The sequence below is a fragment of the Malurus melanocephalus genome, unplaced genomic scaffold (genome assembly GCF_030028575.1).
Source record: "Malurus melanocephalus ecotype Western Australia unplaced genomic scaffold, MMel_1.1 scaffold_107, whole genome shotgun sequence".
Taxonomy (NCBI): Eukaryota; Metazoa; Chordata; class Aves; order Passeriformes; family Maluridae; genus Malurus; species Malurus melanocephalus.
This window is the reverse complement of record NW_026623339.1, coordinates 2,126,095-2,145,967: the sequence shown is the minus strand read 5'-3', so window position 1 is coordinate 2,145,967 and position 19,873 is coordinate 2,126,095. Positions and strand designations below refer to the sequence as shown.

The following is a 19,873-nucleotide window of genomic DNA, read 5'->3' as shown; positions in this document are numbered from 1 at the left end:
AGGGGGCCTGGGCCGCACTGCTGGGCCGGCAGCACCCGCAGGTACCGGGCGGGCCGGGGCGGGGGGGCCGCGCGCGGGGCCGCGGTGACGGTGCGGCCGTGCCCGCAGGCCCGGGAGTTCTGCCCGGGGGTGAACAACCGGCCCTATGTGTGCGAGACCGGGCACTGCTGCGGGGAGAGCGGCTGCTGCACCTACTACTACGAGCTGTGGTGTGAGTGCAGGGGTTACCGGGGAAAACGGAGGGGATCAGGGGCTCCTSGGGGGGCTGATGGCTTCGACAGGATCCGGGACTCCCGGGGGCGTCCTGCGACTCGCAGAAGTCGGGGGATCTGGCGGGGCTCAGGGCTCCATGTGAGTCCTGCGGGAACTTGGCGGGGGGACGGCAGAGACTGAGAGCTCCGAGGAAAATCGGGGCCTCTGGGGCGGTCCTGTGGCTCAGGGGGCCTGGGCGCTTCCAGGCAGATTCGAGGCTCAGGGAGATCTGGKACAGTGGGAGGACTGAGGGTTCTGGGAGGTTGCGGGAGCTGCAGGCAGATTCCCYCCATGGGAACGGGGGCTCTGTGTGAGGGTGACCCCGCTGCCCTGCGCCCCCATTCCCGCAGGGTTCTGGCTGCTCTGGACCATCCTGATCCTGCTGAGCTGCTGCTGCGCGTTCCGGCACCGCCGGGCCAAGCTGCGCCTGCAGCAGCAGCAGCGGCAGCGTGAGATCAACCTCATCGCCTACCACGGTGCCTGCCACTACCCYCCTTCCGCGGGGGACCTCCGTGAGTGAGGGGCTTCTGCACTTCCCCTGTCCTCCCCAGTCCCTGCCCTCCATGGGGGACCTCCAGCACCTCACATATGTCACCCCCCAGCCCCTCGTACCCCACCGCCTTCCCGGGGGTTTCAGTGGGTCAGAACCCTCCATGTCACCCCCACTCCCTCCTTAAGGGACCTCAGCGAATGAGGGATCCCTACATCCCTGCAAACCCCCATCCCCCGACCCAGCCCAGCCCTTTCCTAGATCCCCCCCAGCCCCGTCCCTCCTCCCAGTACGCCCCCATCCCCACATTCCCCCCAGCTTTGCCCTGTGCCAGGCTGTGCCCTCCCCCTCCATCCCCTCGGGGCCGTTTCCCGGTGCCCGCCGGTATCCCGGGCATCCCCCTGACTCCGCCTCTTTGTCCCCCCAGGGCTGCTGGCCTCCTTCAAGCTGCCGGCGTACGAGGAGGTGGCGCAGCGCCCMGGGACGCCGCCGCCGCCCTACAGCCCCGGGAGCCCCTCGCTGTCCCCCGGCTCCTCAGGGGGCTGCAGCTCCTGCTCGTGCGGCTGCTCCTGCGCCTCCTCCCCCAGCAGCTCCTCGCTCTCGGCACCGGGCACCGACGAAACGGACCCGGAGCCTGGCCCGGGCCCGGGGGATGGCAGTGCCGGCCGTGACGGCGGCTCCAGCAGCACCGGTACTGGTGTCAGCTGGGACCTGCCCCCGCCCGAGGAGCCGCCCGCCCGCGGGGGACCCCCCAAACAAGTCCCCCGGGACTTCTGCGAGGCCGAGGGCCGCCCTTGCTCTGACACCGAGGGGGGTGAGGAAGGGAGGAGCGGGATGGTGCCAGGGGATGGGGGCGGGCGGCACCGGCGGCTCACAGGGGATTCAGGAATCGAGGTGGGCCGGGGCCCGGAGGAGGAGGAGGGCGAGCCCGAGAGCTGCGGGGGACCGGGGGATGGTGGGGGGCCCGGCTCACCTGTGCTGCCTGTCTGAGCCCGCCCCAGGACCCCCAACTGGGGTCTGGACTCAACACAGAGCCCCTGGGGGCCCCTCACCCTGACTGACACCCACCCTGCAGCGTGATGGGGTCCTGCTGAAGCCCCCTCCCCTCTGAACTGCTTCTGGGGCCTCCCCCCCGATCCCGGTGCTGCTGCCCAGGGGGGCCCCATTGCCGGGGGGTGCCCAAGGCCGTTGGGGTGGGTGGTCCCGACACATTCTCTCACCATTAAAGAGATGTGCAAATACCATCGCCCCTTGTGCTTGGTGCATTGGGCTGGGTGGGGACCCCCAACGCCACAGGGTGGGGGCAAAAACACCCCCCACCATGGCACAGGGGGCACCAGTCKGACCTGGGGCCAGCAAAGGGGACACTGACACCCTGACATGGGCAGCGAGAGGCCACAGTTGTGGAGATTTATTCCAGGGGAGGCAGGGGGGCTTCGGCACAGCCCCCCCAGCACCTCCCCTGGCCCTGAGCACGCCGGGTGGGTGGGGGACATGGGGACCCCCCCGCACTAATAGTCCTCGGCCATGGCCAGCACGACTAGCGCAGACCAGCCGGCGAAGGGGTGACAGCCCTGCCCGGCCCCGTCACTGTCCCGGTAGTGCTCCCAAAGGAAGCCGGTGGCCTCGTACTGCCGGAACACGTTGGCCACCAGGTTGTGGCGCAGCTCCCGGTACAGCTCGGCCGCACGTTCCCGGTGCGGCCCCGCCGCCTGTGCGTAACCGTGCAGCGCCCGCAGCGCCAGGAAGTTGATGTTGACCCAGATGGAGCCGCGCCAGTACGGAGGGTCGTGCTCGGTGTTGCGGCGCAGGTACCAGGGGCTGTCGCGGGCCAGCGAGCGCAGGCCAAAGGGCGTCCAGAGCTGCCTCTCGCTGCGCATGGAGCCCAGGAGYGCCGGCAGCCGCGGCGAGTCCGCTCGGAGCAGCTGCAGCAGCAGCGGGAACAGGCTCACATAGCCCAAAGCACCCACGAACTGCGGCCGCGGCGCCTCCCGCACCTCCCGCCGCAGCTGCGGGGCCGGGGGGGGCCTGCCGGGCACGGGGGCCGGGCGGTGCCAGCGCAGCGCCACAGCCGCGCTGTGGTTGCCAAAATCGGCRAAGGTGCCGAGCTCAGGTGCCCAGTGCAGCCGGTCCAGCAGCTCGTTGTCGCTCAGGGTGTCGGCCATGTCGCGATAGGGCACGTGGGGCTCGCCCAGGCGCTCGGCCAGCGCCGCCAGCACGCGGGCACCCAGCGCCATCCAGCAGCGCAGGTCCAGGTGCCGCTCCTGCGCAGACGGGTGGGAGGCTCGGGGGTAATCGTCCAGCCCCGACGCCAGCGTCTTGGGGTTCAGGAAGCGCTCGGGGTCGGTGTCGCGGCCACGCCAGCGGAAGGTGAAGGGCTCTGGGCCGGCCTGGGTGCGGTTCAGCCACTCGAACCAGGCGCGCAGGCGCGGGGAGAGGCGGCGCAGGTAGGGGAGGGGTGCATCGGGCAGCAGCCGCTCCAGAGCCAGCAGCAGTGTCGGGGGGTTCGCCGTCTCGCTGTGCTGCAGCACAAACTCGGGGGGCACCCGGGCCCGCGCCTCRTCCCCCAGGATCTGCTCCCGCGGGATCCAGCCGTCGGCGTTCAGGAGGTCGAGCCAGTGGGCGAGGATGTCACGGGCCAGCGCAGGGTCCCAGCGGCTCAGCAGCAGCAGGTGGAAGCCCTCATCCCACAGGAAGCCACGTGGGAAGCAGGAGCGCGAGGGCACGGCCGTGAACAGCATGGACTCGGCGCCGGGCACCGGCTCCTCCTGGTGCTCYGAGCGCAGCAGGGAGCGGCCATGGAAGAAGCCGATCCCGCCCAGCATCTCGCTGAGAGCGGCCTGGGYGAAGCGGCGCTGCGGGAGGGACACCCCACGTGCCCCCAGCTTGAAGGTGTCCTCGAAGCGTTGCTCGAAGGCAGCCGCGTGCCGGGCCAGTGCCGCGCTCAGCACCGGCCCCGCCAGCCGCCCCTGCCGCGCCCCCGCTGCACTGCCCGACTCCAGCGTCACCTCCAGCACCGCCGGTGGCTCCAGCGTCACCTGGTGCAGCAGGAGCTGCCCCCGCGGGGGCTCCCCGGGCAGCCCCCCGGTGCTGGACACCCCGAAGAAGCGGCGGCGGGGCCGGCCCGGCGGGGAGAATATGGAGCTGTCACGGAGGCTCTGCCGGACCAGGTCGGTGAGACGGTGCAGGCCCGGCACCCCCGCAGCCAGGAAGTTGTAACTGGGGGAGACAGGAGAGTCAGAGATGGGGGACATGGTGGGGACATGAGAAACAGGACATGGGGGTAGATGGAGGGGACATGTGAGGATGGAGGGGATACAGAGTTTGGGAGCTGCAGCCCAGAGACTCACCTGGCGTACTTGGTCCCCTCCCCGCCCTCCCCAGTGGGGGGCAGGAAGGTGACGGTGAAGTCCCCAAGCTCCTCCGCCGTCCCTGCCACAGCCGCCAGCCGTGTCCCGTTCTCCAGCACCGGCCTCARCGTCCCCTGCCCATCTGTGGCCACGTAGAAGAAGAGGGACAGGAGAGGGGCTGGGCCCTTGCCCTGGGGAGGAGAAAGAGGAGGAGGAGGCGTGTGACAAAAGCTCCCCGGCATCCCAACCCCTCTCCCACCTTCATCCCCTCACCTCCATCTTTGCTGTGACCCGCCAGCTCCAGTCGCCGCCGTGATCTCCCCCGGGCTGTKTCACAAACTCGGTTTTCAGCACCAGCCCCTCATCGCGGATCTCCTGCACGCCGAAATTCTCCCCGTCGTGCATCAGCCACCCGTATCGCGACACGCCGTCGTTCTGCTCGCTCGTGTGCCGCAAGTTGCTGCCGTGTTGGAGCCACATCAGTCCTGAGGGGGCGGGGGGGGGTGTCAGGGGCGGCTCTCGGGGTGGGAACGGGGCCGGACAAGCCCCAGGGTGAGGCAGAGCCCCCCGCGCCCCTCACCGGTCACSACAGCGCGCGGGCTCCGCGTCTTCATCCCGAAATAGACGTGAGGCCGGTACGTGCCCCAAAAGTAGGCGGGCGATGCGAGGGGYCCGGTGGAACCGGCGGGGACGGCGKGGGGCGCGGGGTGTGGGGTGACGAGGCGGGACGCTTCGCTCCACCGCTTCCATTCGGCCGCCGCCGCCGCCAGACCCAGAGCCAGCGCTGCCGCCGCCGCCGTAAGCGCCAGCGCCGTTCGGCCCCGCCCGGAGCCCCGCTGTGGCTGYTGCTGTTGCCGAAGTTTCGGGTCCCGGTCCCGTAGCCGCTCTCGGGGCCGGTCCCGCGGTCCATCCCCGCCACGCCGCCGCCGCTCGCCCGCCATCGAGGCAGTCGCTGYCGTGACGTTCCCGTTTCGCGACGGGGGGGAGAGGCGAATCACGCGAGCGTCCCCTGCTGGCCTGGAGGAGCTCACGCAGTTCGGTCCTCCAGGGACCCCGCTCAACCCAAACCGGCCCCGAGGGGACAGCGACACCGCASAATGTCCCCAAGCCCCCTGCCACCCAGTCCACGCGCCTCACGTCCGCTTTATTGTGCCCGTTGATCTCCCCTCAACCTCTCGGGGATAACCAAAGCACATCCGTGGACTCCCAGCCTTCCTTAGGACCACCCAGGACACCCCAGCTGTCCTGCCAAGAATTCCAGTTAGATCCTACCCACCAGCAACTGGTCCCAGCTGAAATCCCAGGATCACACCSCAGTGAAGCCAGACCCGCACCCACAGACACAGCCACGGCCATGRTGTTGCCAGGTTTATTCTGGGTCAGCCCTCGGGGCTGTTCCCGACGCACGGGAGCCCCGGCACACGCCAGCGGCGGGCGCGGTGCAGCCGCAGGGACAGCCACTGCTGCTGGCTGCCCGGGAACGGGGATTCGGGACGGAACGGGAGATCGGCCTCCGGAGTCAGCGGGGGTGTCCCTGGGATTGTGCCYGGCCCCTCCAGAGGGTCCAGCCCAGGGAGAGGATCCATGGATGGTTCCAGGGGGTGGGCGCCTTCGTCCGAGCCTGGGGAGGGATGGATGGGCTGCAATACTGGATCCTGCTCCTGGTGGGGATCCCTATCCCCATCCCAGTTCCCACTCCAATCCCATTCCCATCCTTGTCCCTCTCCCTATCCCCATCCATCTTTGTCTCAGTCTTTCTCCCCATCCTTATCCCACCCTGTCCCATCCCTTTCCCACCCAACTCGTCTCATCCCAATCTCACCCCACTTCAACCCATCCCATTCCATTTTATCCTCATCCCACCCCATCCCATTTCCATCTCACCCCCATCCCAGCCCACCCCCGCCCTGTCTCCTCCCATCCCACCCCGTTCCCACCCATTCCAGCCCATCCCGCTCTCACAGCAGCGCCGGAGGCCTCGCCAGCCCCGAGGGGGCCCCCCCAGCCCCCCTGGCTGCTGCAGGAGGCACCGCACTGCCGTGTCCGTGTGCCGGAAGACGCAGAGGGCCCGCAGCGCCTGCCGGGCCTCGGGAGCCAGCCCGGAGCGCTCCGAGCACACCAGATCYTGCACCGCCTCGAAGTCCCGCCGGAGCTGCAGGGCACCCTGCAGGCTGGGATGGGGGTCAGGGTGGGCATGGCACCCCTGGAATCCCCATCAGGACCCCCAACACCACCACCATGCTCTGGGACCACCATAAAGACCACAGCACCACCATCAGACCATCAGGACCYCCACAACTGCCCACGGAACCCAGGCACTGCCACCAGGATCCCCAGGACCTCCACTGGGATCCCAAACTGCCACAAGGCCCCCTGCCCTGTCATAGGAGTGCCACCATGCCACTGGAACTCCTGAAGTTGCCACAAATCCCTGGCACTGCCCACTGGGACCCCCAAACTGACATTGGGCCCATCAGCCTCATCTCTGGGACCCCCAGGATCTCTGGGACCCCTGGCACTGCCCACCCACCACCAGCTGTGCTTCTGGCTGTGTCCCCCCATCCCCAGTACCTGAATTTGATCCGKCGGGTCAGGATATGATCCATCCATGCCTCCAGGAAGGCCGTGGTGACCCGTGCCAAGGTGGGTGCCTGGGCATCGTGGGGCAGAGCCTGGGCCCCCTGCAGCACCTGCCCCAGCACCGCCTGCACCGCGGCGGCCGCGTACGCGCTGGGGGAGCTGGGCAGCTCTGGGGGACACAGGAACACCACTCAGTGACTCCCCAAAGCTCCCCTTGAGCACCCCACATCCCCCCTGGCCCCAACACCCACCGGCACGTGGCCCAAGCCGCCAGTGCCGGCCCAGTGGCATTGTCTGGTCAAAGATCTCGGCCGAGAGCCGCTTGCAGCTGGTGGAGAACATCCGGAGCACATCCCCGGAGAAGAGCTGGGACACAGGGAGACACAGAGTGACAGAGGGTGACACAGGGTGACAAAGGAGGGGGCTCAGGACCCGCTTCTCTAGGTCCCCCCATACCTGGATGCTGTTGGTCACGTCGTGGATCTGCCGGCACAGCTGGAGYTCCCATGGGGTCCCCGGGATCGGGAGTGCCTCATGGGGGGTGTCCCCATGGGCGTCCCCTGGCTCTGGGAAGGTCCCGCTCACCTGCAGCATCAGCTGCTCCGCCTCTGCCTTCAGCACCTGGAGGGGGATGGGTGCAGTGAATCCAGCCCCACTGTGTCCCCCCAGCCCCCTTGTCCCCCCAGAGCCTCGTGCCCCCTGTGCCCCCGTACCTGCAGGTCTCCCTGGGTGAGCAGCAGGAACTGAGGCAATGCCCAGGCCGCCAGGTACCGTCCRGCCCGGCCCGTCAGCCACGCGTGGGCGGCCTCCACCACCGCCAGGCACCGGCCCAGCACCTGCAGCCGCAGGCAGAGACCCCCGGGAGGGGCTGCGGGTGGGGGTCAGCACAGAGAGGACCCCTGGACCCCCCCCCCCGACCCCACTAAACCCCTCTCACCATGGGGGCGGGCGGGCAGCAGGCGCAGGCAGCGCAGGGCGAGTGCCAGGGCTGGGAAGAGGYGCCGGAGCTGCTGGGCTGTGCGGCTGCATGCCGGCCCTGGGGGGCCTCCTGGGACCTCCAAGCACTTGTCTGACAGCCCCGAGCCCAGAGCACGGGTAAAATCTGGAGGAGAAACAGTCAAAAGATGCCAACAACTCCCCACCAGTACCYCACCCCATACCCCACATCCAACACCTCACAGCGTACCCCATTCTCTCACCCCATATCCACACTGTGCCCCCCACACTGTACCATAAAGCTCACACCCCAAACCGCACCCTGTACCCCCTGTACCCCACCCTGTGATCTCCCGACCCCTCCTACCTGTGTCCAAGCTGCAGAGGACGCTCCGGCACAGCAGGCGCAGGCAGAGCCTCCCCAGCTCCTCCTGGCACTGGGGGGGCACACGGGCTGCAGGGGGACATGGGGGGTCAGGGCAGGGCAGGGATACCCTGCAGCAGCCCCTCACATCCCCCGTATCCCCACATACCCACAGCGAGTGCACGGCTCAGCTCCTGTGCCGCGGTGACRGTGGCACTGGGGGTGGCAGGAGGGGTGCCCAGGCTGTCCTCCAGCGCAGAGCCAGCAGCCTCCCAGAGCAGCAAGCGGTACCGGGCACTCAGCACGGTGGCTGCGGGGCCGCGGGCAGCGTCCAGCCACCGCACGGCCTTCCAGCCACCTGCACTGCCCGGCCGCAGTCCTGGGGTCAGCCCCAGGGGTTCGGGACTTTCGGACAGCACTGGCTGCCACAGGCTGTCAGCTGAGGCCACCAGTGCCCCAAAAACGTGTCCCATCAGCTCCTCATCCTCCTGGCACAGTGCTTGCAGCTCAGCCGCCAGCCCTGGTGGCACCTCTGCTCCAGAAGGTTCAGTGTCTGTCTCCATGCCCATCCCCATAGCACTGTGCTCTGGTGTCCACGGCACCACCACGTCCTCCCAGCAGACATGTCCATCCCTGATGTCCCCCTCCCGGGGCCACAGGAGGTTGTGAAGCCTCTGGGCTACAGCCTGGCCGCGCTTGGCTGCCAGCAGCCGCAGCACATCACCCACTGTGAAGATGCTGGGGACCTTCACCTCGGGGCCCAGCTCCTCWGCCAGCCCCTGCACCACACGGTTGTAGATCTCCAGCCCCTGGAAGAGGTCAGCTAGGCACTCAGAGGTCGGGGCAGGGATGCTGGGGTGGCCGAGCTCCCGCAGCCGTCCCTCGATGTGCTGTCCGGTCAGGCGTGCGGCCATCAGGGCGGGCAGCAGCAGCGCCCACCGCATGTGCAGCACGGCCTCGCCCCGGCGCCGCGGCAGCGCCCGCAGCCACGCGTCCGCCCGCAGCCGCCGCAGCAGCGCGGCCCAGTGCCCCGCGTGCGCCCGCAGCTCCAGGCACAGCTCCCGCAGCGCCGGCGTGGGGTCTCCGGGCTCTCCGGGCCCCGGCAGCGCCAGCAGCTGCCGCACAAAGTCGGAGGAGGCCTTGAGGCGTCGGGTGAAGTCACGGGCCAGGCGGAGCTGGTGGCGGTGCTGCAGCAGGCCGTGCAGGGACGCGCCGCGCTCTCCCACACGCTGTCGCACCGCGTCCTCGGAGAAGTCACCGGCGCCACCGGGATGGGGTCGCACGTGTCCCTGGAAAGTCTCGGTGCGAGGGTCCTCCCAGACACAGAGGCAGCGGCGCAGCCCCAGGAAGCTTTGCTCCAGCGGGACCACGATGGACGCTGCTTCATCCTCGTCCTCCTCATCGTCATCRTCGCCGTCACCGCGCCGGTCTGACCGCGGGGACAGCAGGCGCCGCAGCCCCGGTGTGACACAGCTGCGTAGCATGGCCTCTGCCCGCTGCAGGGAGCGYGCCAGGGGCCCCCGCGACCCGCCTGGAGAGCACGGGACCCTCAGGGTGGGGCAGGGACCCTGGTGTAGGGTGCAGATCCCCTATTGCGCAGTACAGAACCACAGTGTGGGGCAGCCCCTGTCCACACCGCCCCATTGCCACCCTAACCCTAAGACCTGCAGGACCCCATTAAGTTTCCCACAGATCCCCCAGAACCGCACAGCCCCTTGGTGTCCCTGCAGCCCCTCACGACCGGGGTCCCCACAGCCCCCCACACGCCATCAATTCCCCCCACAAGGACTCTGGACCTCATTAGAGTCCTCCGCACCCCCCCAGGACCATGCACCCCGAAGCCTCCCAGAACCCTTGCACCCCGTTGCGGTCCCYGCAGCCCCCAGAGGTCTCACCGGGCTCGGGGGGCTCTCCGCGGGCAGCCCCATTGCCCGGTCCCGGCCGCGCCGTCAGCAGCAGCAGGATGAGGCCGCCCAGGCCCGCGTCGCCCACCTGGAGGGGTGAGGRGGGACTGAGGACCCCCGGGCCAGGGCGAGGGGCGTGGCCACCGCCTGACCCCGCCCACCACCGCACGGCCACGCCCCCTCCCGCCGCAGCCGCGCCTCAGCCCCGCCCCCATCGAGCTCCTCCATGACCACGCCCCCAGGGTTGATTCGGTCACGCCCCCAGCCAGAGCTCGCCACGTTGGCCACGCCCCCCCGCTCCGCCCCCTGTGCCGTTGCCATGGAGACGCCGCACCGCCCGGGCCCGCGTCCCCCCGCTCACCCCGTTACCGGCCCTGCCCCGCCGCTGCCCCGTGAGGGGTGTCCGAGCCCCGCTCCTCCCCGCGGCCTCACCTGTAGGCAGAGCTCTTCGCCGCTCCGCTCAGCGCCGCCGGCGTCCATGCCGGGCCATCCCGGGGGCGGCGGCGGCAGCAAAGAGGCTTAGGCCGCGCCCTCACTAATCCCGGGGGCTGGGCCAAGCTGGCGGCCAGGAGGGGCCCGGCGTGGAGGGCGGAACGATCGGCGGGGGGCGGCCGGACCGTCAGCCTTGGCGCGGGCGGGAACGGCGGGAGGGGATGTGCAGCTCCAGTCCCGCTCGGTGCGGGCCCTTGAGGCCGCCGTCCTGCCCGCATCCAACATGGCGGCCGGGCGGCGTCAACCGGAGCCGTGACGCTTTTCCGGYAGATCCCGTGACACGGTTCTAATCGCGGCGGCGGCGGCGGCCCGTGGCGATGCGGGGCTCGGGCGGGACCCAGGAGCGGGACGGGCCCGGCCTGGGCGGCTTCGGCTTCGGAGCTGCCCCCGCTGCCTGCCCCTGGGGCTGCACCCCCGGTCCCGCTGGCTGGAGCGGTGGTACGGGCCGTGGCAGGGCTGGGAGTCCGGAGTGGGGCCCGGTGGCGGCCCGGTTTCGGTTCCGCCTCCGCCGGCTCATGGCTGTTTYTGCTTCCCACAGCGCCGTTCTGCCCCCGGCACCGCATGTCCAGCCTCGCCGACCTCCCGGTGCCGCCGCAGGGCCCCTCCCAGACAGCGATGGAGTACATGATGGGAGAGATGTGTCTGCTTTGGGATGGCGGTGAGTCGGGCGGGGGCTGCGGGGCGGTCCCTGTGCYCGGGAGTTGCCCGGGACAGGGGGCAGTGGGTAGGGACTGCCGGGGTTCGATGCTTGAGACTGCTTYTCACGCCCCCCGTTCTCCTGCCAGGCCCCAGCGTGGATTACTATCAACTGGGGGATGACGATGACGATGSCAATGATGATTACAATTACGACGAGGACGGGTTCGACATAGATTATGAAGGTGGGGTGGATTACTGGGACGTTCCCGTCGCGGAGGGGTCCATTCCSTACAGCTACTGCGGCTTCCGCAAGTCCTTCCTGTCCTCGGAGCCTCCCCGGACCTCTCCCACMGCCCTGGATGCGCGGCTGGACCGGCTGCCCACACCCTGCCGGGCCCCGCTCACGGCAGAAGTAGGGAACATCCCCGCCGCCCCTCGGGTTGRGTGGTGCCGGATTGATGTCAGGAGAAGGGTTCTGACTCAGGGTATCCCCCCTGCAGGAAGCCGAGAGGAATGCGCAGGAGCTGGTGGAGGAGGRGGAGCGGGCAAAAAAGAAAGCGGAGAAGAAAAAGCAGAAAAAGAAGGTGAGTGAGCCCTGGAAAGGGTCACTGCCACCCCCTGGAGATTGGGGTCACTGCCTCTTGTTGGGATGCTGCCAGCAGGTCCCTGAGCTTGGGGGTCGCGTGGCTGGGGGCTGAGGGTGGTGGGGTTGTGAGAGCTCCTTTTCTTTGCTGACACCTGCTCGTGGTTCCACGTTCTCTCTTTCCAGAAGCAAAAAGACCGAAAGAAACGTGAGAAACTGGGTCAAGAGCTAAAGAACAAAGAGAACACTGATCCGGTAAGTGACCACTTTAGCCCCCTCGTGTTGTTCTAGGGGTCCCCAGAGCTGGGGCTCAGACACCTTACCCCTCCTTCTCCTTGCAGAGCCCCCTGAGTGGCCCTGTGGGCACTGGGCCCCCACCCAATGGCRCTGAGAAGGAGGGATGCTGCCCCAARCCCTYCCYGTGCCCTGGGGACTCCACAGCCCTCCCGGGAGAGCCTGGGCTGGAGGACACGGAGGTGACAGAGGTGACGGAGGGTCTCCTCAGGGGGGCTATCTAGGGGTGAGGGTCCCAGGGCTCTGCCTGACCAATCCTYCCTTCTCCCCCAGGAGGAGCTGGACCTGAGCTGCAGCTTTGTCTGCAAAGCRCGGGAGAAGGCGGGGGTCCGGCTGCCCCCTCCGGGCAGTGACCGGTCCCCTGGGACACAGAACATGGAGCCAGGCAGGAGGGTTCCAGAAAAGGAGAAGGGGAGCCCTGGGGAGAGGCAGAGATCTGTCCCCCCCCAGCCCCTCCAACCCAGGGTCCCCAGCCCCAGCACGCTGGCACAGAGCCTGGCGCTCGCAGGTCAGTGCAGGGACACCCTGAAGGGAAGGAGAGGGCATTGGAGGCTCTCCTTGCTTCTCCCCTGCCCTGTGGGGCTGTGCCAGGGTGGCTGTCCCTCCCTGGGGAGGTCTGTGTCCTCGCTAAGCACCCCTGTGTCACCTCCCCAGGCCATGGCATCGCGGCGGCCCAGTTAGGCCAACACACCGAGGCTGTTTGGGCTTTCACTCTCGCCCTGGAGCTGAATCCCCATGAGCACCGGTGAGGAGAGGGGTTTTGGGGTAGCCCAGAGGGTTCTGGGGTGTTCGGGATGGGCCACAGTGACCCCCCATCCCCACAGGCTCCTRGGGAACCGCTCGTACTGCCTGGAGAAGCTGGCTCGGTACGAGGAGGCGCTGGCGGATGCGGAGGCGGCGCTGGAGCTGCAGCCGGGCTGGCCCAAGGGCTCTTTCCGCAAGGGCAAGGCCCTGCGGGGGCTTCAGGTACCTGGGTGGCTCCAGGGACTTTGGGGCTGGGCTGTAGGGGGCTGGGGTCTTGTGGGGGGACTGAAGGAGGGGGGCCTGGTGGGTGTCGTGGCTGGGTGAGAGGCTACAGGGGGCCAGGAGTGGTTRTGGGGCTTTTAGAGTGGCTGCGGGGTGCTGTGGGCTATTGATGGGACCAAATTGGGGCCCTTGGAGTGCCAGTGGGCTGGGCAGGGGGCTGAGGGGTTCCAGGGGGGCTGGGTGGTGGCTGTGGGGTGCTATGGCTGCGTGTGAGGGCTGATTGTGTTAATGTGAGTTTGGGCTGGGGGGTGCCAGGGCTGGGCAGGGCACTGGGGATGCTGCAGGGTGTTAGTGGGGTGGGGTGAAGTGAGTCTGGGGGATGTCATTGAGGCTTTGAGGTGCCATTTGGGCCGGGTGGGGGTTGTGGGGTGCCCGTGGGACCGGGCAGGAGGCTGCAGGTGCCCTCCGGCCCSCAGCGCTACGCCGAGGCCGCGCGCATCTTCGAGGAGCTGCTGCTGCAGGACGGGGCCTATGCTGAGGCAGCCACGCAGCTGGAGGCCTGCCGGGCCCTGCTGCAGGTGAGACCCCCTTTCCCAAACCCCCATCCCCTGCCCCCCGTCCCGCCGTGCCCCCCACGCCTCACCCCTGTCCCCTCACAGCAGTGCAGCCGCCCTGGCGGTGTCCCCGTGTCCCCCTTCCTGCTCAAGGCTAAGGAGCCACTGTTTCTCCCTGGTAAGGGACAGGGGTGGGTGGCYTGGGGGGACCCCTGGGGTATCCCTGTGTCCCCAGTGGGTGCTGAACCCCTCTGGCCCCTTGGTAGCGGGATGGGCGACCAGCTGTCAGGACACAGGTGACACAAGTGTGACGGGAGGCAGCGCCAGGACCCCCACAAAAAGCCCAGAACAGGGACCAGCAGTGGCCAGTGGCCACCTGACACTGCCACCGAGCCACCCTGCCAGGTACAGGTTTCTGGTGAGCGGGGGGTGGCCCAGAGCGCCCGTGGGGCAGCGCTGGCTCTGATGACACCAGGATGGCTCTTGGCAGGGGCTGCTTCCCGCTCTGGGTGGGCAATGTCACGCCCCAAATCAGCGAGAAGGTGCTGCGTCGTGCCTTTGGCCGGTGAGTGACCCCAGTACTGCTGCCCTTCGAGGACTCCAAGACCCTGGCGCAGCACTAGTGACCCCCGAACTCTCCAGCTCTGTCCCTGTCCTTATTCTCTGGTAGTTTTGACCTGCTTGGGGAGTAGTCTCTGGCACACACACCAGCCCTAGGTTTGGGGGTCTCTATTCCACAGCTTCAGGTGCCTTTAACTATTCCTCCTCAGGTCTGGGAATCTCTGTTCCCCCATTCCACAGAGCTGGGGGCGTCTCATTCTGTTTCTTCATCTTTGCAACTCTTTTGTACTTCTTTTCAGCTGTTGGGGGTTGCTAACCTTCCTTCTCATGTTTGAGGGTCTCTAACCCCACCACCATGCAGGTTGGGGGTGTCTAGCCCTCCTCCTCCCTATTTAGGAGTYTCTTTACTGTTGCCCCCCAGGTTTGGTGAGATTTGCTCCATGCGGCTGCTTCCAGGACGCCACTGTGCCTTCATCAACTTCTCYGGGAGGGCGGCGGCTGAGGAGGCTTACAGGGCCATGCAGGTGAATTGGGGGAGCTTGTGGGACACCCTATCCCTGCATGGGCCCTGTCCCAATGCCATCTCTTCTTGTCCCCAGGGTGCCATCGTGGAGGGCAGCGAGTTGTTGCTGCAACTCAAGCACCCGGTCCACGCCACCCCAGCCCCGCTGCCCCGTGCCAAGGGCAGGGCCACCCCCGGGCCAATGCTCAGTTGACCCCGCTCTGCTGGGGGGGCTGCCAGGGCYCCCCTTCACCTGCCTGTACCTGCCTGTGCCTTGTCCCCCACTGCCAGGGGTGGGAGTGTCTCCCCCTCCTGCCTTGGGGGTGCTGGGGGTCCGGGCCCACCCTGCAGCCCCTTGGGCTGGGGAGGTGGGCCCTGGCTGTTCTCTGCAGCCCCTCAGGGATTTGTACCAATTTCAGTATTTTAATAAAGCTGAGATGTGTTTTTCTGTCTGGCCTTCCTTTGGGCTGATGTTTCCCTGTCTTTCTGTCACCCCTCCCTGTTGCAGTGTTGGACCCCCACTGGTCCAGCCCCCCCCATCTCTGTCCACTCCTTGTCCCCTGTATCCCCCCTCACTCCCCCATGTCCCTCCAGCCCTGGGGGACAGTGARGGGGGTGTCTCCAGCCCCCTTTAATGTCACTGGCTGGTGACAGGAGCTTCGGGGGGGGGTGACAGGCGTGAGATCAAATACAATTTGATTAATATGCAAATTGAGGGGGGCAGGGGCGGCCGCAGCCGGTAATTAATCACCGGTTAAAACAAATTAATGCCCGCGGTGGGAGGTGCTCGCCCGGAAAATAATGGGGGCTGGGGGGCTCTTGGGTCCATATTAAGGTGTTGCCTTTATTGCAAATATTTACACCGGGGCCGATAGAAAATAAAATTAAAAAAAAAACAAAAAACAAACCAATGGAAAGACGATTAAAAAAAATACCCGAAAAAGGGTGCACCGAGGGGGCGGGGCAGGGCTCGGCTCTGTTCGGAACCGAGCTGAGCGGAGGCAGTGGAGCCGAGTCAGTCCGAACAGACCCGAGTGCACCCGAACGGAGCCGAACGGAGCTGTCTCGGCCTGAACGGACCCGAGCGAATCCGAACTCAGCCGAGCCGGTCCGAATGGAGCCTCGTGGATCCAAACGGAGCTGTCTCGGACCGAATGCAGCCGAGGGGGTCCGAAAGGAACCGAGCGGAGCCGGACGTGCTCGGCTCAGTCCGCCACGTCGATCTCCTCCTCCGAAAGCTCGGCGGGCTCTGCGGTCCCGGTGCCGGTACCGGGAGCCCCCGGGGGCTCGGGCAGCCCCGCCAGCTGCTGCAGGGCGGCGGGGGGCAGCGCCTGCAGCGAGGCCACGTCCGCTCGCAGCTCCTCCAGGTCCCGCTTGAGCTTGGCGCGGCGGTTCTGGAACCAGGTGATGACCTGGGCGGCGGAGAGCGCCAGCCGCGCCGCCAGCGCGTCCCGGTCCACCGGGGAGAGGTAGCGCTGCCGCCGGAATCGCTGYTCCAGCTCCCGAAGCTGCTGCGCCGTGAAAGCGGTCCGGGACTTGCGACGCTTCCTGCAGGGAGGGCGCGGGCCCGAGGCGCCCGGCGGGGACGGACCTGCGGGAACAGCGGGGTCAGGGTACGGAGAGCGGGGAACCGCAACCGGGGCCCGCACCGGGGAACGACACCCGGGCGCCCGGTGGTGAAGTGCCTGCKGGGGCAGCGGCGTCAGGGCACCGCACCGGTAACGGCCCCGGGATAGCCGGCGGGGAAGGATTTGTGGGTCGGCGCCGGCACCGCCGGCACCGGGGCTCGCCCTGCGGCGACAGCGACGTCAGGTCAAAGACACCGGCACCMGCACCGGGACCCACCCCGAGCATTGCGCGTCCCGATCTGTGGGYACAGCAGTGCCAGGGCACCGGTAACGGCACCCGCACGGGGATCCACACCGGYCCCGCCAAGCCGCGCAGAGCATTGCTGGTGGGGCCCGGCCCCTCCGACCCCCGGTCGAACGGAGACGAACCGGCCCACATCAAGCMGAGAACAGCCAAGCCGTGACAAGCWGAGTCGTGCCCAACCGAACCGAGCAAAACAAACCGCGGCCGATGCTGGAAGCCGCGAGTGATCGTTCTACAGCGGCCGCAGTCGCGTCGGAATCGCTCCCCGCTGCGACCGAGGCTGCGACACCCGTGTCCTGCCGGCGGCTGGTAGCCGGGAACGGAGCCGGGAGCCCCGCTAGGGAACCGGGATCCTCCTTCCTCTCSACGATTCCTGGAGACCGCGGCCGTGCTGGTCCGCAGATTCGATCCCGTCGGCTCCGGTGCGGTCGCTGCTGCTGCTAGCGACGTAGAGAGCCCCCAGAAAGACGTGGATCGCCACCGCGAGCGCAGCTCCACGCCGCCGTCACGATCCCGGTCGTGGTCCCGGTCTCTTTCCCAGTCCGTTCCAGCCCCGCCGCTCCGGCGGTACCGATCTCCCTCTYGATAACGCTTCACGGGCTTGCCGAGGCCACTCGGTCCAGGCACCCCTCCAAACAGCGGTGCCTCCCGGGGTCTCTCCCAGCGCGGACTCMGCTCCTCGGGACGCCCAGCCGTTCGGTAGAGGAGCCGCGGGCGGTCCCGGCCGAGTCCGTGGTTCCGTCCCGGTAACACGGCTTTACCGCGGGCACGAAACCACTATCAATCCCATGCTCGTCCGTCAGTCAAGTAAGGGACTTCCCCTCAGCTTTCGGGGCCCCGATCGGCCCCGTTTCTGTCCGTCCGTCCGTCCCGRTGACGGGGATTTATCCCCGCTCCGGGAGCCCCGATCGCTCCTGTGTCCGTCCGTCCTTCCGTCAYGGCGAAGAGGGGTTTTCGTTCATTACGGAAGCCCTGGACCTTCCCGGCTGTGCCCGTGGATCCGTCCCGGTAATAAGATTTTACCTGAATCACCGGCACCTTCCTGTGTCCGCCAGTCCCGGCTCGTTCCGCCGTTACCCGCGGCCGGTTCTCGACCGGGTTTTGTTAATTCCGAAATCCCCGCTCGTCCGTGTCCGTCTGTCCGGCCGGCACCGAGGCTTCACCCCGGCTCGGGGTGCCCCGATCGCTCCTGTATCTGTCCGGCCGGCAGCGGGTATTTTTCGTTCATTTTTATTAGTCCCRTGTCCATCCTTCTGTCCGGCCGGTAACGGGAATTTACCTCCGCCTCGGGGGCCCCTTTCGTTCCCATTTCTGTTCATCTGATCTCCCGGTAACGGGCTTTTTTCGTTAATTTTTTCGATCATGTTTCTGTTAGTCTGTCCGTCCGGTAACGGGCGTTTTAACCTTAATTCCGGGAGTCCCGATCGGCCCGTTTCTGCCCGTCTGTCCTTCCCGGAAAAATGGATTTTTTTCGCCCTCATTCCTGTTCGTTGTCCACCCGGTAATGGGATTTTTTTCGCTCACTTATTTCGTTCCTTGCCGTGTCCGTCTGTCCGATAACGAGGGGTTTTACCTTAAAACCTGGCGCCCGAGGCGTCCCCGTTCTGTTCGTCTATCCACCCATTAACGGGTTGGTTTATTCGTTAATCACAGGAGCCACGCTCTGTCTGTCTGTCTGCCTGTCCGGTATGGTGGGTTTCTTAATTAACCGGAGAGCCACTCCATAATTAGAGGTTTTTTTTCCCCGTTAATTACCAGAGCTCGGCTCTATCCTTGTCCGTCTGTCCGGYTGGTAACGAAGGTTCGGTTACTCACGGGAGTGCTGATCTGGCGGTCCGTGTCCGTCTGTCCGAAGGGTTTTTCGTTACCGGCCGGAGCTGCGTTGTGCCCAACGGTGTCCCTTAATTACCGGCACGTTTGTCTGCCGTGACTGTCGGTCTGTCCGTCCCGGTAATTTTTTTTTCTTCCACGTTAATCACGGAGACCCTCTCTATCCGTGTCGGCAAGGGGTTGGTTTTTTACGTTAATTACCGGAGCCTCTTTCCGTCTGTCCGTGTCGAACTGTCTGTCGGTAACGGTTTTATTCATTCCCRGCGACTCCGTGCTCTGCCGGTCCGTGTGTCCATACGTGTGAGGGATTTTCCGTTAATTCCGGAGTCCCAATCGGTCCATCCATGTCCGTCTCTCCAACCCGGTAACGGATTTTTCGTTCCCGGCGGCGCCGTGATCTGTCTGTCGGTATCCATCCGTCCACCCGGTTGGGCTGAACGCGGAGCTGCGGGCCCGGTTTGTCCCCGTCCGTGAGCGGCCGTAGGACCCCGCCACTCTGGGTGGCCAAACACCGKACGGAGCCGCCGTCCCCGCCGAGGCTCGGGGCCGGTACCAGGTTCCCGTTGCCGCCGGGCCCGATCCGCGGCTCAGCCCCCGCGCTCGGTCACGGTCACGATCACGGCTCGGCGGGGCCGATCCATCGCCCGGTCCCGCGGCTCCCGGTAAAGCTGCCGACCCCGGCACGGCCGGTGCTGCCGGAGCTCCGGTGCCTCGGTGCCTATGGCGACTCACCGGAGCCGGGGTTCTCTCCGGTTCCCTGTGTCCGGCCCCGTGATTTCTCCCTCCCTTCGGACTGAGGCTGCCGCGTGTCCCCGGTGTCCCGRTCGAGCACCGGCGGCTTCTCGGGCCTCCCAGCCGCGCTCACCCCTCCGGGACAAGGAGGAAACTTCTCGGGACGGGGGACGAGGGGCGTCCCCGGCCTCGCCACGGCTTCCCCCACCGCCCTCCGGCCCCGCCACCTGCCCGGTGCCCGAATCCCCGTGCCCGGTTCCCGGTGCCCGCCCCGCTCCCGGCAGAGCCCCCCGCCCCAGCAACCTCCCTGCCCCGGTACCTCCGGCCGCCTGCAGCATTCCCAGCTCCAGCCCCTGGAAGGTTTTACTGGCGAGTTCCTCCAGCGCCCAGAGCGGCGAGGCCGGGGCGCAGCCGCCGCCGCCGCGGGGCCCTGCCGGGGCGGGGGGGGCGGCGGGACCGGTCCCAGTCCCGGGGGGACTCCCGCCGCGGGGGCGCCCCAGGATGTCCTCGATGCCGAAGGGGGTCAGCGGTTTGGTGGTGTTGGCGGGGGGCGGGAGCCGGTCCAAGGGGCTCCGCCGGTGGCCGCCGACCGCGGCGGGCAGCGGGGGGGAACCGGCCGCCTCCCCCGCCGAGGTCATGCCGGGACCGGGACCCGCGCCGGGACCGGGACCGGGACCGGGACCCGCCGCCGCCGCCGCCCCCCGCCCCCCGTTCCACCGCCTTAAAGCCCCGGGATACCGGGAGGAGGAGGAGGAGGAGCCACCGACGCCCCCCCTGTCGAGGGGGGGGGACCGACCCCTCTCCGCCACTACCGGGGCTCAACCACGCGCCTCCCCCCTGTTGTCTCCCCCATTTTAACCCACCCCAGTGGATCCCCCCTCCTCCTCCTCAGCTCCCTCCTCATCCTCACCGCGGCTCTTACCCTCACCCAAAAATTTATTGGCTCTTTTGCTCTAAAATGCCCCATAAAAG

At 67.6% G+C, this 19,873-nt stretch overlaps 5 protein-coding genes across 11 annotated transcripts in view; 2 read left to right on the top strand and 3 right to left on the bottom strand.

Moving 5' to 3' along the window:
• The window catches only part of WBP1 (WW domain binding protein 1), a 2,978-nt gene extending 993 nt beyond the window's left edge, over positions 1-1,985 (top strand). The window contains exons 2-5 of the mRNA XM_057369366.1: positions 3-41; positions 109-211; positions 603-764; positions 1,170-1,985. Coding sequence (XP_057225349.1) covers positions 3-41; positions 109-211; positions 603-764; positions 1,170-1,732 — 867 coding nt within the window. The 3' untranslated portion in view covers positions 1,733-1,985. The remainder of the gene's footprint in view (positions 1-2; positions 42-108; positions 212-602; positions 765-1,169) is intronic.
• Positions 1,986-2,129: 144 nt separating this feature from the next.
• On the bottom strand, positions 2,130-5,078 carry MOGS (mannosyl-oligosaccharide glucosidase). Its single transcript, XM_057369348.1, has 4 exons — positions 4,673-5,078; positions 4,366-4,577; positions 4,093-4,283; positions 2,130-3,961 (listed from the first exon to the last, which is right to left on the bottom strand). Exons 1-4 carry the CDS (start codon positions 5,031-5,033, stop codon positions 2,254-2,256), a joined length of 2,472 nt encoding a protein of 823 aa, XP_057225331.1. The 5' UTR covers positions 5,034-5,078; the 3' UTR covers positions 2,130-2,253.
• A 49-nt stretch (positions 5,079-5,127) lies between these two features.
• On the bottom strand, positions 5,128-10,616 carry CCDC142 (coiled-coil domain containing 142). 2 transcript variants are annotated; one of them, XM_057369347.1, is made up of 11 exons: positions 10,309-10,616; positions 9,868-9,964; positions 8,142-9,503; positions 7,976-8,062; positions 7,610-7,774; positions 7,386-7,540; positions 7,129-7,293; positions 6,924-7,038; positions 6,664-6,841; positions 6,055-6,263; positions 5,425-5,713 (listed from the first exon to the last, which is right to left on the bottom strand). In XM_057369347.1, the coding sequence occupies exons 1-11, from the start codon at positions 10,354-10,356 to the stop codon at positions 5,472-5,474; spliced, it is 2,823 nt and encodes a 940-aa protein (XP_057225330.1). In that variant the 5' UTR covers positions 10,357-10,616; the 3' UTR covers positions 5,425-5,471. The 2 variants fall into 2 exon arrangements, with proteins under 2 accessions (XP_057225329.1, XP_057225330.1); XM_057369346.1 differs by lacking the exon at positions 6,055-6,263 and having other exon boundaries at positions 5,128-5,713.
• On the top strand, positions 10,567-14,938 carry TTC31 (tetratricopeptide repeat domain 31). Of its 6 annotated transcripts, none has more exons than XM_057369351.1 (15): positions 10,567-10,806; positions 10,907-11,026; positions 11,154-11,419; positions 11,508-11,591; positions 11,777-11,845; positions 11,932-12,066; positions 12,158-12,392; positions 12,539-12,629; positions 12,709-12,850; positions 13,327-13,428; positions 13,510-13,582; positions 13,671-13,809; positions 13,895-13,969; positions 14,387-14,489; positions 14,565-14,938. In XM_057369351.1, the coding sequence occupies exons 1-15, from the start codon at positions 10,686-10,688 to the stop codon at positions 14,679-14,681; spliced, it is 1,872 nt and encodes a 623-aa protein (XP_057225334.1). In that variant the 5' UTR covers positions 10,567-10,685; the 3' UTR covers positions 14,682-14,938. The 6 variants fall into 6 exon arrangements, with proteins under 6 accessions (XP_057225334.1, XP_057225333.1, XP_057225332.1 ...); XM_057369350.1 differs by having other exon boundaries at positions 11,932-12,075; positions 13,513-13,582; positions 14,565-14,937; XM_057369349.1 differs by having other exon boundaries at positions 11,932-12,075; positions 14,565-14,937.
• Positions 14,939-15,359: 421 nt separating this feature from the next.
• On the bottom strand, positions 15,360-19,605 carry LBX2 (ladybird homeobox 2). Its single transcript, XM_057369345.1, has 2 exons — positions 19,221-19,605; positions 15,360-16,058 (listed from the first exon to the last, which is right to left on the bottom strand). Exons 1-2 carry the CDS (start codon positions 19,537-19,539, stop codon positions 15,673-15,675), a joined length of 705 nt encoding a protein of 234 aa, XP_057225328.1. The 5' UTR covers positions 19,540-19,605; the 3' UTR covers positions 15,360-15,672.
• Between the last annotated feature and the right edge of the window lie 268 nt (positions 19,606-19,873).